Source organism: Megalops cyprinoides, chromosome 10, assembly GCF_013368585.1.
Source record: "Megalops cyprinoides isolate fMegCyp1 chromosome 10, fMegCyp1.pri, whole genome shotgun sequence".
In the NCBI taxonomy this organism is placed as follows: Eukaryota; Metazoa; Chordata; class Actinopteri; order Elopiformes; family Megalopidae; genus Megalops; species Megalops cyprinoides.
Genome location: NC_050592.1, coordinates 34,251,140 through 34,268,458, shown reverse-complemented (window position 1 = coordinate 34,268,458; position 17,319 = coordinate 34,251,140). Strand labels below are relative to the sequence as shown.

Here is a 17,319-nt window from a genome sequence, read left to right as displayed (position 1 = left end):
TTGTTTACCCAGAGTTTTAATTGTATTTGGTATAAGCAGCATTTGTTTTCTTTCTTTCTCTCCAGATGCACAGCTTTTGCGCCTAATTAGCTCCCCCTCCATCTGCAGCTGCTCTCCCATTTACAAGCCCTGTTTCCGTGGGTTACAGCAACGAGATCTGATGCGTTACGCCTTGTCCTTCCAGCCTCATGGCCTTTCAATGGCATTTCCATCCCACTGCATTGTCCATTTCAATCACCATTGATTTTTGGTTCTAATAATGCAAATAATTACACCTGAAAAACATCTATATTAAGCTAGAGAGGACAACTCAGCTGTGTGCTTTAGCAATAAAAAGGCAAGTTGAACTTACAGACTGGGCCAGATTTGGTATGGATGAAGTTCAGACACTGATACAAAGCTGCAGCTGGCACTATCAATTCCCCCAATAAATGAGAAATGAGATTCAAACTTTTATCAGGAAATGTAAAATGTCACTTTAAGTGTCATTAAATGTCATTCTGGAAACGTTTGCTATTGTTACTCCCCTTTGTGGTCCTGGTCTGGAGTCTTGGGGGTTTTCATGTCTGTTTTCATGCTGAAATTGTAATGGTTCAGGCTCAGATGCAGTTTGTTACTTCACAACAGACAACTTGAAATGTGTTACTTTTTGTTTCCATTTAAAAACAAATCATTAAGGTATGACAAACAGAAATAATTCCTCAAGTTTGACACAAGAGGTTTGACTCCATGCTTTGACCTCAGCCTCAAGGCCCAAGAGATTTCACCTTTTTAACTTCAGCTTCTCTTCCAATCTGAAAATGGTTTGCCTGGCCATGGTGAAATATCTGTCAGGGAATGTTTTCTACATTTCAAAGTTAAAATGCTGGCTGAAAAAAACCCATAGATGGGGTTGTGTTTTAATTTGTACTGAGATCAGGTACCAATTTCACTGGCTGAAGTGATGAAATCAGGTGTAATGGTGAGGCATACAGTTGATCTGCTGATTGATACTCCTAAACACTTACTTTGTCTCTTTTATTTTTGCCATTTCGGAATATATCAAAACAACATCAGTGGTGCATGCAAAATCAGTATAAAAAACCATTGGTAAACCGAGCACCCCCCCCCCCCCAAAAAAAAAAAAAAAACAACAAAATGAATAAAATCACAACGTAGTTTCTAAGCCACAGTTTCTGGTATTTTGTTTTTTTTTTAATTACAAGGCATTGTCTCTGAGTGACATCTTAACAGCCATTCCCCCAGCTACTGTTTGTTTTTTTGTATGCTTTTTTCCCAACTCAGCAACAGCAGCACCCCCTCACAGCCCCACCCATGCAAGCCTCTTGTCATCGAGTGATGTGTCTTTGATTAACGGACACAAAGGCATAACTACAGCGTAAGCAAGAAACACACTTCACAATTCCATTAGCACTTTAGCCTTTAGCATTTCAAAGGAGTGTCTAGCTCCCCCCACCCCATGCCCCTCACACACACACCTTACCCACTCTCCTCCTTCCCAAATACATTGTTCTTTAGGGATTTAAAAGCTACGCGCTGGGATATCAACAGGTGCAAAGCACACAGCCTAGCTACGGGCAGCTCCATAGAATAACGACTTTGGCGTTAGTGGAGGGCTCTTTCTCAGCAGTCACTGGCTGGCCTTCACCCCCAGGCACAGAGCCAGCTCATTCTTCTGGATCTTTCCGTCCTTGTTCACGTCGCAGTGGCGCAGCAGAACCTCGCGGAACCTGTCCAAATCAGGTCCGCTAATGCTTGGCTGTGGGAGGGGGGAGGGGGTTGTTGGGGAAGTGAGAATTTAATAAAAATTAAATGGTCTGAACCCGGCGATCTTAGAAATGAATGCCCTTGTTTATTGTCCAGCACTCTGAATACCGAACACAAATGACACCAATTACTAAAACTCCTCACTTAACCAACATGTAAAATAATTTAATAAATAATTTAATTTAATAATTATTATTAAAAACATTAAATATCAATTAAATCACCAAATTCTCTGATAGGAAATGAGCAGTCTGGTGGATCAACCTTGGCCAGAAATATACAATCTCAACTGGAATAAATTAAAAAGGTTTATTGAGCAGTTATACTAAAACAAAGACAAAATTGGGTCTGAGTCTGGGCTACAAGACCTGGTCCACTACCTTAACAGACACTAAATTACATAAAGACATTAGTAAAACAAGAACATGGATGCAGCACGGAATAGATGAATGAATGCATGAAGAGAAAATTACGCAGGCCAACTCTTTACCTCTCCCAAGGAAGAACACAGGAAGCACTCACAATAGCAGCAAAACTCCAAGCACGGAACTCGAACATGATGTTAATGATGCGACTCTCCCATTTAACAAATATATCCGTTACAGCAACAGTTAGCTGGATATCTGTTAGTTACACGCCCAGTCATAATACATCCTTTAAACCATCATTTGATTAGCTAGCTGACTTTCTTAAATATAACAAGCTGGCTACCTCCAAAATGATCTTTGATTGGATAGTTCTGTAGATCTATCCCTAAAAATAACTCTGTGGATCCCCACATTAGCTTGATTACTAGCAAGCGAAATAAAACTAACTATACTTTACGTGGCAATGTAAGCATTGCTGTTGTCAGGGGCTTAGAGTATCACAAATGAAGCAGCCAACCTGTTTAAGTAGCTAGGCTTCAACAATCATTCAGATAGGTAGCCTGTTAGCTAACTAGCTATGTTTGTCAAATCTATCGCTTGATAGCCAACATTAGCTCCCCAGCCAGTTAGCATCGATTATGCAACGCAGCGATTTTCAGTTAATCATGCTGCCCTTATAAGAAGATTTTTACGGAGGCAGCTGACGTTGAGGGAGGAATTTGGAGCTTTACTCGTCGACTACAATTCACGTTCATCAATAAGGTGAGAACCAGACCCGTTATTAACCCAAATATTCTCGAATGATTTGAAAAGTGTACTATCCAGGTAGTAATAGAAGATGTTGTTGTAATGATGAAAGTAGCGCACACACAAGTAGTAGCCATAACTGGTTAACATTAGCTAACATTATTGTGATTAGGTTACTGTAATCTGACACAAAATATTGGTCTGTCCCTTAGCATAATGACTGAAACGTCAGCTACCTCAGTAAAAATCTTCTTATACGTGCAGCACGATTAAATGAAAATCGCTGCATTGCATAATGGATAAATCTATGAGGCATGTGAGAGTGACTCCAAATAAGCCACAAAGTAAGTACAATCACAGGCTGCATCCGAATATTGATACTGCCATACTATATAGTACGCAAAAAGCAGTACGTCACAATCCGTAGGGTGTCCGAATACTCAGTAGGCATTTAATAGTACTTGAATGGTACCCGGACGACCTACTACATCCGAAGTATGCAAACGTACTACACTACCCTATCCTATAAGTCATCTGGAGCCCGAATAACCAAAAAGAAGAATTCCCCAAGAAGACAACGGTGTAGTCAACTTGGTTAAGCTAACAAATCAATTGGCTTGTTACGTAACGTTAGCTTTGCTTGGGCATGGTAAAAGGTAACCAGGCCAAGTATGAGTATGCCCTTAAAGCAATAGTTGGTTATTTTAAGTAGATATGTGACCTGGGGTCCCTGATTTAGGGGTATTTATGGTGGTAGGCCATTCGCCCTCTTGCCTGCTATATGTGTGTATTTGTTGACTTATCTTATCTGCCCTTGGTCTGGTCCTGAGTAATGGAAGGAATCATAAAAACCCAGACCAGGGCAAAGAACCATAAAATGCCTGGTACTCTCTCGGCAGGGTGGTGTCACCAACAACATCCAGCAGAGGGAACAACACAAGAAAAGGCCATATGTGGTCCACGATTTGAGAGGATGACCCATTTTTTTGTTTATATACATGCACAAATGTGTGTGTCAACAAGACCTTTCCTGTGTGTATGATGTTTCTGTTTGAAGAACTCGAATACAGCTTACTGAGATCCGCACTTAGACCGTCAACCTACCTTGACAAGTTCCATCATGTCTTTCACAAAGCCATCCACTTCAGGTCCTTCTAGAGCTCCAGTCTTGCTCTGAAACACAAAAACACTCATTATTTCCACTGACCCAGGCTCTTCCTGTACTTACACAAGCATCCACCTGAGAAAGGATCATTTTATTTTTTTTTTCCTGGAACATATTGCAGGGTCAAACTTTTGTGTAATTCTGATACAACGTGATGCAAGTGATCAGATAATTATGCATGCATTCAGGGAAAAGAAACTGGCTTCAAATTCCTTGCCAGAATCACTGAACTGGGCTTGTCTCACATGCAGATATTGGTATAGACAGGGAGACTTGGATCAAAAAGTTCCTGTTTAATCATCAGGTGAGATGAGGACTGACTAGTGAACTAATTTAATAAGCAACTTTTCAACAGCCTCTTAGTTCACAATGACTGGCCTGTTGTTTGCTTAACAGACTTAATAGTCTGAAAAATTCTCCTGTTAATTACATCTTCAGAGATGTAATTGGTTTCCTGGGATTTCATATTCCCTGAAGCTATGCATCCCAAACCTCATCTTTGGCCACTGTCAAAGAATGAGCTTTAATATCCCTCATCACCTCCAGCAGCTGACCCAAAATGCACCTCTTAAATGCTGAATATGTCACACTACTTATGTCCATCAGGCATGTGTCAGGCATGTGAAATGTAACCAGCTGAACTAAGCCTGCAGATCATCAACATATGTGCAGACATCTCACATCACAAAACTATTTCACAGATATTCAAAGGTATGTTTTCCAAATGTTACCCCTTCTTTTTCCAGCTTTCTGTATTTAGGTTGGTTTTGAGTCCAACCAGTTGCCCTGGTAGACTAACTACTCAATTAGTTGAGTCCGCTTCCAATATGTTTATGTGTTTGCCAACATCTACTGAAGGAATTATTTAATTCCTGAACACAGGAAACTGGTAGGATCTTCAGTTGTGATTAGCATGAATGGAAAGGAAGAATGTGATTAAAGGTCAATAACGTTTAACATTTATGTTACATAAATTGACATGAATTAAAATATTAGTTACCATTATTGAAGTATGAATTTATACATTTACAAAGCAGACAGGGCCTATGTGGACTTGTAGATAGTTGACCAATAAACACACATGAATACTGTGTGCTTGATGCCAAATATGTTCAAAAATGATGCTTTTGATGCTTTATACCATTATAATGCATTGGAAGCTGCCATGACACATTAATTTGACATTAGGTAGATATAAAGATATGAATGGTTTACTATTGGTGCACAGAGGAAAAAAATCATAAAGAAGTACCATGAGTTAATGCTTAACAGTCATCACACATTAGTCATCGATAAAGGTGTGAATGATAGCTAATACTTTAGTTCATGTTAACTACAGCAATCTTAATGTAATGTGTTACTGAAAGGCCTAAATTGGTAGATAACAGAACTGACCAAGTAACTGATAGCAAAGGTAGAAATGCAGGTCAGTGTTTCCCTCCAGAAATGAGGACTCTGAAAGGTTGCAGACCTGTATCTCTGTAAGAGCAAACTCATTGGCTCTCACAGGACCTGCTGGTATGAAAGTCCATAAACTGCACATATACACATGGCCACTGTACTTACAACGTCATAGTGTGAGAATATTTTTTCAAAGTCTCGCTTCCTCTCCTCTTGGCTGCACGCCTGAAATGGAGAAATGATGGATTTAATTAGACATAGGACTAAACTGAAGGCACCCTCAAAACTGGCCTTGGTGAAGAAATTCAACTCACATCCAATCTGAACTGCAACAGGAAGTTCTCTTGGAGTGCCAGAATTCTGATGGGAGAAACAGAGTGGTCAGTGGTCAATCACAGCAGAAGCAGAGCAGTCAGTGGTTAATCACAGCAGAAACAGCAGTCAGCAGTCAATAACAGCAGAAACAGAGCAGTCAGCAGTCAATAACAGCAGAAAGAGAGTGGTCAGCTGTCAATAACAGCGGACAGAGCAGTGGTCAATCAAAGTGGAGACATCGTGGTCAGCTATCAATCACAGAGGCTTTTCTTTTTAGAATATTCTGTCAGTGAGAACACAACCAGAGCACAAAAGTTTGAAGATGGACCAGTGTGTAACCCATTACCTGTGAGGGGGGATCACTGCATGATTGGGCAGAGAATGGCAAGCTATTTAATCAGTACCTGGCTAAATCATTGAGATCCAACCGGCCATCCTTATTTTTGTCAAAAATGTTCATCTATAAGAAAAAAAGAAAGGACACGTTTAGGGTAGAGTTCTAAGAGATTGTTGTATGAAAGAAAAATATTTGTGAGCGCACATATCATCATATGTAACATAGCTAGTATTGAGCTAATATTGTGGATAAGGACATTAGGAATGGATGTCAGCATGGTGTTATCAGGATATCTAATACAAGGTTGGTTCGTCAGAAAATCGAGACACCGGACATCACACTTTATATTAAGCTGCACCAATTGCACCATTGCCATCTCTGAAATATTTCCAGTTTATGCAATTGACATGCCCTTGAAAGAAAACAAATGTTAAAAAACAACAAATGTTTACCACATATTGCAAAACAGTGTTGACGTGGAAGGGCTCTAGTTGTAAATGAGAAACCTGGGGCTTGGAACGAGACTGACTAGGTCACATTACGGTCTGACAGTTTCTCTGGCTTGGGTAATAGAAAATCTCTCCCTGTTGAGTCCATGGAATGAAATGATTAATTCAGAGTGCAGACCGATCAGCTGCCTGCTGTCACAGAAACACCTGCTCCACCCGGTTTTACATTAGGGTAAAATTGAGCCATTTTCTTTAGACTCTCAGGCTTTGACGAGTCACCTACACACTAAATTTAGCCCGAATAAAAGCCACAGGACGAGAACACTAGAAGGAGAAAAGATGCCCAGGACACGCCCAGTGGATGGCATTTGCCACACCCTAGATGGCCTCTGGGGGCTTCAGTTTTGACACTCCTTCAGATTTTAACTTCACATGACATGAGGCCAGTCTTGTTTGAGATGTGAAGATAAAAACCATACATTCCTCCTATGTGTGCATTCATGTTCGTTCTGAGTTCTGTTGAGTGCACTTTTACGGGTTGCCACCAGACAACTCTTATTACATACCCTAGATTTATATTTCCCTCCTCGGGGACCAGTCAACCATTTTATTTGACACTTTTCAGTTTTACATAAACTGAAATAATCAATAGCCTGTACTGAAAACTCTCTAGCATCTTCCAAAATGAACTATGTCACTCCCTGCGAGTCTGAGCTACTTCCGTTTTGAATACATAGTGGGGGTGGAGTTGGTCATAGCAAACGGCTCTCAGACTGCTATTGTCCTCCATTAAAGAGAATGAGCTGACAGCTGTGTAACAACTTTTCCTCTGACTCATTCATTTGAATCTTGGGGTAATTTAACTTCGAACACTTAAAGTTATTGGTCATATATATTCTCGGAAGGGCCATTTATTCTTGATCTTGTGCCAGGAATCAAGCTAAGTGCTGATTGCATTTATGCTGATTGCTTTGTCTCATACAGTTTACACAGTGTTCAGGGGGTACAGTTTGGAGATATATCACAGGTCAGCAGAAAACTATTACCATGGTGTCTGTGTATTCATCCAGTTTACTGGAGGAGATGACCTTCTTGTGCTGGGCGAACAGGTCTTTCAGGAAGTTCTGTGGAAAGGAAAGAAGGAAAAGTATTTGCAAGACTTTTCCAGTAAAGAGCCCCATTTCATTCCACTGAGTTGACTGCACCACCTCTGTTGTTGAAAAACTCACAAGGTGCCAAAGCACTATGTCTGAGCACAGTACTATAACGCTGTGCCACCCCCGCAGCCCCCTTATCTCCTCATTTTCAATTTTCTCATGGTTTTATAAAGACACACAAATGTGTCAAATGTACAAATTAGGAAAATGCAAGAAAAAAATCTGAGACCTAATGTTTTAAAGTTAATGTGTACTGCCGGTACTGTTTTGTGAAAACAGACACACATATTTGTGGCGTCAACTGACACAACTGATAATAAATCTGGCTTTTCCAGCTTTAGATCTGGCTATTGTATAGAGGAACCTGTGGCAAGGGAGGCAGAGATTTTTGGCAGCAATTCATAAACCAGGAGGACAAGGACCCTGGTAAGTGGAGCATTCCACAGGCCAGACGTGGTGCCCGAGCTGCCTTGGTGCAGGGAAAGTAACAGTGTGCATTAATTGCCTGTGCTGAGGGGGAATACACGAGGACAGGGGTTAACTTAATGGATGGACAGGGACAGGACATGCTGTACTATGAATGGGAGTGACATTACTGCACGTCTTCTCTCTTTCCTGTTACTGCAAGGCCATGGCTCCAAATTGCATCTTTTGTGATTTTCCCAGCAGTCATAGCGAAGGGTCCTTCTGTTGCAATTATCAGAGAGGCCATGAGCTCGGGCAAGGCTGAGGGTGAATAAGGCCTTTGTTTTGGCATATATGGTCACCATGACCCTGTAGAACATTGGCCTTGAGGGTGTAGGTCTGGGGGGCCGTGGGCAGACGTAGGAGGGCAACCGTTCGATTTATTCCACTGAGTGATTGCGATCGGGAGAACAGGGGGCACTGTTGTACTTTACCTTGAGCTCTACCGCAGATATATATCCACTGCTGTCAGCATCGTATTTCCTCCAGATCTGCAGAAAGAATGAAGAAAAACCACTGTCACTTGCAAGCTCATACAAGATGGAAATCAACATCATCACTGGACAATAATCTACAATTACTGATCCAGAAGGTGCCACTGCTATGGTGAGAGGAATTTAATATGCGGGCAGGTGACTGCTGCAGTGTGGGAGGTAACGGGCTCTCTTCCAGAATTTAAGATAAGGCAGAAAAAACATCTCCCTCATCTGTGTTTTGACCTGTTTAGTTACAGACCCAAACTCAGGTTGAGGGGATATCCACTACACCTTTTGGGGAATTCCAGCCAATATGTTACATATTCAGTGTAAGGTTTTCAAACATGAATTAAGTTGTACATCCACAAGACAGGAGTCTGACCACTTTAGAACAACAATAATAAATGAGAAGTGAGGCATACTTGGAATTATGATAACAAATTGATAAACTGGTCGATTTTGTTCAATAGCTTGTCCACTTGTGTTCAGAAATGGTGGGCCTACAGTGGTGGGTTGTATCTGGGGAAAGTGGGCAAAAATGTAGCAGTGTGGGTGTGGATGGATGGCGGTGGAGGAGGATGTGAGTAAGTGGATGCGCATGTGTTTGGTGGGCGGAGTGGTGGGCCGTGCTGGGTTGCAGTGTCACACCTTCATGAACTCCACGCTGTTGTCCAGGGGCGACTCCCTGCGGAACAACAGCAGGAAGTTCTCGTCATCCGGCAGCATCATGTGGGCGAGCTGGAACAGGAAGATGCGCGGGGGTGAACAGGAACTCGTCCGCCCCAGCCCCACCCACTTATCCCCCTGCAACCTCAAAACCCAACGCAGCATTGAGTTTCCTTGCTTTGTCAAGGTGGGTCATGAAATAAGACGCCGGTGACACGACTTTCTCGGCGGGAAGCCTTGGCAGGGGTGCGTCTTGGCAGCCCTCCATGCCAAAGTGTGCTCTTTCTAATTGCTTTGCCTCCTGCATTAGCGGAATGAGCTGGACTGGGATCAGCACTCGCATCAGCTGCGGACTACGGCTGCCTAACTAGCATGTCCCTGCAGTAGGCAGAGACACAGCACCCTGGGAATGCCGAACTCCCTCCGCTTGGATTTTGAGACGATAATGTAACACTGCAATACTAAAGTTGCTTCTTGTAACTAGAGTCTGACCGTGATTGGCCAGGCACTACTTGGACGAGAGGAAGCAGCACAAAGCTTTATTTGCGGAGATTTATTGACCCCCCCTCCCATTAGCAAAATGTTTTCATTACTGTCAATCACCTTTGTCAGCCTGCACTCCACAGGAACCCTCTGGACAGTGGAGAAGACTGTGTTCAGTTAACTGAGTGCACATAATTGGCCCTCTTAGGACAAAGTCTTCCTGAAGGACCCTAAAAAATGTTTGTTTATTTTCTGCTCATATAAAACTGCATGGACAGCATCCAAAGAGCACTTTAAGTTTGAAAGAGATTTGTCAGCCTTGGTGCCATTTGCACGTGTGAGGGAGATTTTTTTTTTCTCATCGGAAAAGTGCAGATTCATTCTAGAAGCTCTGTGCCACTGTGGCACTGTGCCCTCTGTGTTGAGCTTATCCTGGCGGGATATTCATTACTCTGATTGGATCTCCAGTTTGTCAAAGCAGACTCTTTCGTAGCCATGTTCAGCTAGCCCCTTTGAGATTGAAGCAGATAAAAATACGCATACTCACTCGAACACATTGAAAATGCAGAATACTGAGTTTTTATGTCTTTCTTTATATAGTCTGCATTAAAAACAGAGCACTGAGCTCCTATGAAACCATGGTGACAGCTTCTCTCATGCTGGTCTGTAGTCAAGACAAATCAATCAACATCTTCATATTTGGTCATCTCTTCATAATTGGTCAAACCCTGAGTAGTCTTGCAGAGGCAGTCACATGCTTTCAGTAAGATATACACTACATAGGGGTTGTATATAAAAAGTTTCTCAGGGCTGGAGTGAATGAGGGAAGATTAAACATGAATTCAGAAGACCCATACTTCCTGAAACACACATCACAGTGACTGAGCCCAGAGAGTGAACAAAGTCTACAGAGAAAGAGGAGACAAGAGAGGAAGACCAGAAAGACAAAGAAGACCGGAGAGAGAAAGAACTGAGAGAAAGAAAGGAGCAAAAGAGAATACCACAGAGAAAGACCAGAGAGACAGAGAAGAGCAGAGAGGAAGACCAGAGAGTGAAGAGCAGAGAGAAAGACCAGTGAGAAAAACAAGAGCAGAGAGCAGTACCTCCTGGATCTGCAGCCGACCGTCTGCTGTGGCATCATAGGCTGACATAAACCGCTTTTTCAGCTGCTGCACCTTCTCTGGGGTTACCTCTTCCTTGAAGGAACAGTGACACAAAGACATCACCACTTCCACCATGTTCACAGATAACGACAGTGAAGCCCCTGTTCCAGTGCTATGTTTTAACAGAGATATGAACACTGCTCGTATTTAGGAGAATTATTTGAGTTCCTTGACTGTGGATGGGAGGCCACTCTATGTTAACTAAATGTATTTGTTTATTTTTTTGCACTCATTTTGATACACAGCATAACATGCATTGCTTGCATGGGTGTAGCCCATACTCGTTCATTGTCAGTCACATGTAAGAGAGGAAGCAAACTTGGATCTAATTTGGACAGAAGCTAACTGCTGTAACCTATGGGATTGTTTATTATGCATGGTGGATGACATCATAGCTGCAGATGCTTAAATTGTCAGGTGATGTCTCTGGTGTTGCTGCTGTGTATACTGGAGCCAGCACATAGTATAGAGAGCAGCCCATCAGTTTCCAGATTCTTGGCACTTTTAAGCAATACTTTGTGTCGTAATATGTCACTGTTATATCTAGGCTATGGTCGCAGCCCGTGGTGTAAAAAACTACTGTATATTATGAGATTTATAACCTCAGATACATAGTACCAAATAAAAGAGCATCTAATCAAGTGGATGGAACTATTGATTCAATTAGCTAACAGGTGCAATAAAAACCAGAGATCTTTGGCCTGTCCATGACCAAAAGAGCTCAAGATTCCTTCACACAGCTCACTTAAATCTTCTGGCACTTGCTCTGCGCTCATTCTTTAATTTCTCATAATTTAATTTCTAACATGATGATACCTGTTTTCACACATTGTGTCTTTACGGCCATTGGCCAATTCAGCAAGTCCAGCAGGAGTGTATTTTCATTCGGCATGGGCTGTGTGTAAGCGGTTGCATCATGCGCTGACATTAACCAGAGCAACATAATTCTGCCATCCATCATGTTAAAATGTCATCTCCACCATCTGGATGTTTCTCTCCCTCCCACTCGGGGAGAGAAAGAGAGCGACAGATGTGGAAAAGGTTGAGCACATTAGCTGACAGAGCCTGAATGAAGCCCAGCCTGAAGCGTGCCTTTTATAGATCCATAACCCAATATGTCTGACAAAAGGAACCAGAGTTTCCCCAATCAAGTGTCACTGGTGTTCGTCCACTCCTTTTATTGGCAGCACAAGACTCTTATTGTGAAACAGATGTAATAAAACTTTTTGAACTTTCTGCCACTGTTAATTTCCATTGGTTTAAAAATAATAAATCTTATGTGTTGAGAAGGTACAATTTTCTTTGCAGTGTTCGTTTATGCTGTGAAAAGGCCATTCTCTATTTTAAGAATCTTGGCTGTGTATTCTATATGTAGTTTAAATATGTATATCAGTTTTGGCTCAAACTGTAAGCACAAGATGATGATGTCACAAGATATTGGCACAAAATGAAATCTGAACAGACCCCAAACAGTCAACTTCTTTGTTACTGTGTGTCTATGCAAGTAATAAAGCAAAATGGCTTGAACAAATACTCTCACAACACAGCCAGCTAGCATTGTGTACTTATCATTGCTGAAAAACCAAGAAAGAAAGAATATATGCAGGTGTGAACGTGTCCTTTCCTGACCTTACCTTAGTCTGCTCTGATTATTGTGCCTTTGTCTTGAATCAGTAGGTAATCATATGAGTACAAAGGTGGCTATAATGTTTTATGTTACGCAGGCTAGCTACTGTACCATGGGTACTGTGCATTAACAGTGAGGAGGAAGAAAGATCACTTGTCAAATAATACAAAACCAGGGTTAAAATGTGACTTTTTGTATCAATTTAGAAATATGTAGCTAATGAAAAGTTAATCACAAACAATGGCAGCATTTTCATAAAGTAAAAATAAGAGCTATACTTTTAAACAGAACATTTTTCTGGGATGTGAGCTCAGACCAGTTCTAATTTTGCTTATCACAAGATGCTGCGAGGCACTTTGGAATTTGGCTATCAACTTCCTGTCAGAGTGGAGAAAAAGCAGGAGGTTGTGTTTTCAGTTCAAACAGCACAAGGAATTGGCTGTGATGCTTGTAAAACTACTCACAGGCTGATAGAGCTGTCAGTTGAGTTTTCATTTTGTTGATCATTGGTTCAGTGGGGTAGCAACTGGTGTGAGCTTAGGTGAACCTAAGTGAATTTTTTTTCAGTCATCACAAACCAGTTATATAACTCCAATAACATAAATAAATAATGACAAGCTGTTCAAACAGAATGACAGCACCAAACTGGAGAGTATCTTTGAAGCTAGGGGATCCAAAGGGATGTGGAGCTACAGAATCCCTGTAAGGGGGTGACTAGCATTTTGTGGCAGCTTCCCCTTGTCCATACTATACAACCAAGTTCAAAAACATTGTTGAAAAACAACATTAGCATAACCGGGCTAAGGTGTCCACACAAAATTAAGTTAAACCACACAATGTGAGCAACATAACCTTAAATAAACTGAGAAGCACCTAACCAACATTTTATAGAGCCAACATTTTATGGAGCTAGTTACTTTTAACTAGCATCTAGATTTCTGCCCCAACATATATTCAATTTACTTTGTTCCATGAACACCATGGCGTAGTGCATAAGTGGATACATTTCATTGACTTCATATTATTTATATTTATTTCTTGTTTTATGAAGGCATTGACTTTGAGCTTGTCAGTTAAGTGGTTTTCAGGAGTTTCCTCTCTGCAGTGACAACAAAAAGATGAATCAGAAAAGAGAGGTAGAGAGTGAGAGAGACACAGAGAAAGAGAAAGAGCAAGAGAAAGGGGGGGGGGGGGGGGGGGCCGGGCAGGGCAAACGAAACAAAAGAGAAACAGTGACAGAGAGAGCAGTCGAAAATGGCACTTCAATGAAAGAATGGGATGTCATGGACACATCTGGTTGGAAAGACTAGTCATTATAGAGTGCTTGTAATGATGCTTTCAATATAGAAATAAAACAGTGAAAGACAGTAAATACACGCTCTATTGAGACTACAGTTGGATCCAGTTTACTTGCTCGACAGTATTCTGCAAAGACGGCCACTCACAAAACAATTTGTACTGTTCTGCTGTTTGTCTAAAAAATATCTACATTCAATAACGCACTTCCAAATTAAACCTAAATGGAGATGAAAAAATGTGCGCAACCTTATTAAAACAAGATATTTAACAATGACACTGCTTAATCGGCAAACCAATGCGCGATATCTGGTGATTTCTATGACTGGTATCAGGAGACACCCTTAGTTCAGTTAAAACAACATAATGTACAAGAAAGGTTAAGAATAAAAGTACACTACTCTACTTACGTCTGGACCCAGTTTCTTCAACATATGACAGAAAAAGGCATCCAGCTCCTTCCCCTCAATATATCCATTATCTGAAAGACAGGCGAATTTTTAAAAACACTCATCGGCATCTGACGTTCGCTCTTTTTCTTGAAGTTAGTAGGCCTAATAAAACTAACATATTGAGAAATTGCTTTTAATTCCTATTATAATCTCAAGAATATTGCAAAAATATAATAAAATTTAGTTAATATAAAGTAATAATTATAAATAAAAACAAATATATTTCGAACGAATCAATCAAAAACAAACATATGTCCTCAGTCAAAAATGTGAAATTTCTACACATCCAACTCTTTTTGGAAAATATCCCGAATTGAGACACTGACTTTAAGTGATAAGTCACACATTTGAATAACCATCGAGTGATAAACTCCGTTATCGATCTTACCGTCTGCATCAAAATGTTGCCAGATTTGCAGAAAACCAGCGGCGTCCAGGTTGTCAAAAGCGCTGTCCATGGTGATTGCAAACAAACTAACCACGTATTTGGAAATGTAAGTTAGTGAGGTTCCGTTTTGACAAGCGGCAGAAATTATGGTGCGCTTCCGCAGCCAATTCGCACCGTTTTCCCCTTCCTACTAGTTTAGAACCAGAGACCCCACCTCCATATTATATTGGAGTCATGCTTAACCCTGACGCCTGCGTACAAACAGAGAACTACCAATTTCGAAAGGAGGAACACCAAGGGAAAACCAACAGCTGTTATTCGTCATAGTCTGAATAAGGCTAAAGGTACCGTAAGCTCACGTCATCTGTAACCAGGTGTGAATGGTGAATGAGAGAAAAAAAATTGTACGCTGCGACGTAAGTTCGACAATAAATAATAATTGGCATTAAGTGTTTCGAAACAAAATGAAATGTACCTGTAACTCCTGTATACAAGTCTAGTAGGCTTATAATTAATAAAAACGTATCTTAATGTGCGCGCTGCTAACCATAATCAAACGAGACTCATAACGGGCAAGACAGGATAAGGTAGGTTAAAAACGTATTGATTGATCAGCAGTACTGAAGTTCTCCTATAGCAAATTTTAGACTGTATTCTTCACATTGAACATTCTCTCCCTGCCGTAGTTGAACTGCACTACAATTTAGTCAACCAGGAATGAACAAAATGCCCAGCCACCTTAATCATCAGTATTAGAGACCATTAATGATTAACTGACATTTATGGCAAACTCCCAGTTACACTGCTAGATGTAAACATGCGAAAAGAAGGCTTATAGGTTGAGTGCTCCACATTAACTGCCTTAGGCGTCGTGTACGGCATGCGGTTGATTGAAGCACACATTGCCACCTGGTGGCTGAAGTGTATGGTACTCAGAATAAGCTGTTCTCAAGTGCAAGTAACTGGTATGTCTGAAAGGCGGATCGATCTGTAAAAACGTCGGTAATGAGAGTGTAATCGTATAAGGAAATCTGAGAAGGACGTAAAACAAGGAATAAATCGTCAATCTGTAAAATCGTTTAATTGATATAAACATATGCGCAAGGAAACGTCCACAACCTATAGAACACTAGTGAAATATGGAGCCTGTTGTTCATAATAACAAAAAGAACAGAATATTGCATAATAAAAATCCAATGAGCAAACGACACATCCCTGTTTTCCAATAAAAGAATATACATTTCCAGTATGTCAGAAATGATACATCCATGTTTAATTTAATATTGCAGTCCCCCTTTTCCGTATTCAAAATTACACATATTTATTGTGCTTTGTGCGCAATAAGAAACTTAGAAATTAATTGTTTTGCGTGTTATTAACACAATATACATTTATCAGAAGAAAGATCCAGAGTACGGGATAATAAGCACCACCAAGCACCTGCCTCCCTATTTTAATGATCAAATTTATAAAAAGCCACTTTAATTAGCAGTGTGCTTAGTACCTTCGCAATATGATTCGTGTACATAATATGTGAGTGCATATATACTAAACATATATATGCTTTAGATGTGTATGTGTGTGTACATACAGTTGAAGTTAGAAGTTTACATACACTTGGGTTGAAGTCATTAAAACTCATTTTTTAACCACTCCACAGATTTCATGTTAACAAACTATAGTTTTGGCAAGTTGGTTAGGACATCTACTTTGTGCATGACACAAGTAATTTTTCCAACAATTGATTATTTGCCTTATAATTCACTATATCACAATTCCAGTGAGTCCGAAGTTTACATACACTTAAGTTGACTGTGCCTTTAAACAGCTTAGATAGGCTAATTGACATCATTTGAGTCAACTGGAATTGTACCTGTGGATGTATTTTAAGGCCTACCTTCAAACTCAGTGCCTCTTTGCTCGACATCATGGGAAAATCAAAAGAAATCAGCCAAGACCTCAGAAAAAAATTGTGGACCTCTACAAGTCTGGTTCATCCTTGGGAGCAATTTCCAAATGCCTGAAGGTATCACGTTCATCTTTACAAACAATAGTACGCAAGTATAAACACCATGGGAACACACAGCCGTCATGCCGCTCAGGGAGGAGATGAGTTCCGTCTCCTAGAGATTGAAACAAGATGGCGGCGCGCTAGGTCGCAGCGGCCACTCAGGGTCCCGAACATGGTGCTGACTCTCTGACTCTGAACGTATTTTGGTGCAAAAAGTGTAAATCAATCCCAGAACAACAGCAAAGAACCTTCTGAAGATGCTGGAGGAAACAGGTACAAAAGTATCTATATCCACAGTAAAACGAGTCCTATATTGACATAACCTGAAAGGCCGCTCAGCAAGGAAGAAGCCACTGCTCTAAAACCGACATAAAAAAGCCAGACTATGGTTTGCAGCTGCACGTGGGGACAATGTTCTTACTAATTGGAGAAATGTCCTCTGGTCTGATGAAACAAAAATTGAACTGTTTGGCCATAATGACCATCATTATGTTTGGAGGAAAAAGGGGGAGGCTTGCAAGCCAAAGAACACCATCCCAACCATGAAGCATGGGGGTGGCAGCATCATGTTGTGGGGGTGTTTTGC

General features: G+C 40.9%; 1 protein-coding gene across 1 annotated transcript; it reads right to left on the bottom strand.

Annotated features, from left to right (window-relative positions):
* Positions 1–1,097: 1,097 nt before the first annotated feature.
* Positions 1,098–14,896, bottom strand: scgn (secretagogin, EF-hand calcium binding protein). Its single transcript, XM_036539381.1, has 11 exons — positions 14,723–14,896; positions 14,293–14,363; positions 10,900–10,992; positions 9,296–9,385; positions 8,606–8,662; positions 7,596–7,673; positions 6,168–6,223; positions 5,763–5,808; positions 5,614–5,673; positions 3,987–4,055; positions 1,098–1,759 (listed from the first exon to the last, which is right to left on the bottom strand). The coding sequence occupies exons 1-11, from the start codon at positions 14,790–14,792 to the stop codon at positions 1,631–1,633; spliced, it is 819 nt and encodes a 272-aa protein (XP_036395274.1). The 5' UTR covers positions 14,793–14,896; the 3' UTR covers positions 1,098–1,630.
* Between the last annotated feature and the right edge of the window lie 2,423 nt (positions 14,897–17,319).

Excerpts from the sequence above, each read along its gene's own strand:
- scgn (XM_036539381.1), bottom strand. The coding sequence starts at position 14,792 with ATGGACAGCGCTTTTGACAACCTGGACGCCGCTGGTTTTCTGCAAATC. Across the intron at positions 7,674-8,605 it reads TATCTGCGGTAGAGCTCAAG|AACTTCCTGAAAGACCTGTT; the intron begins GTAAAGTACAAC and ends TCCTTTCCACAG. Across the intron at positions 6,224-7,595 it reads ATGAATACACAGACACCATG|ATGAACATTTTTGACAAAAA; the intron begins GTAATAGTTTTC and ends TTTTTCTTATAG.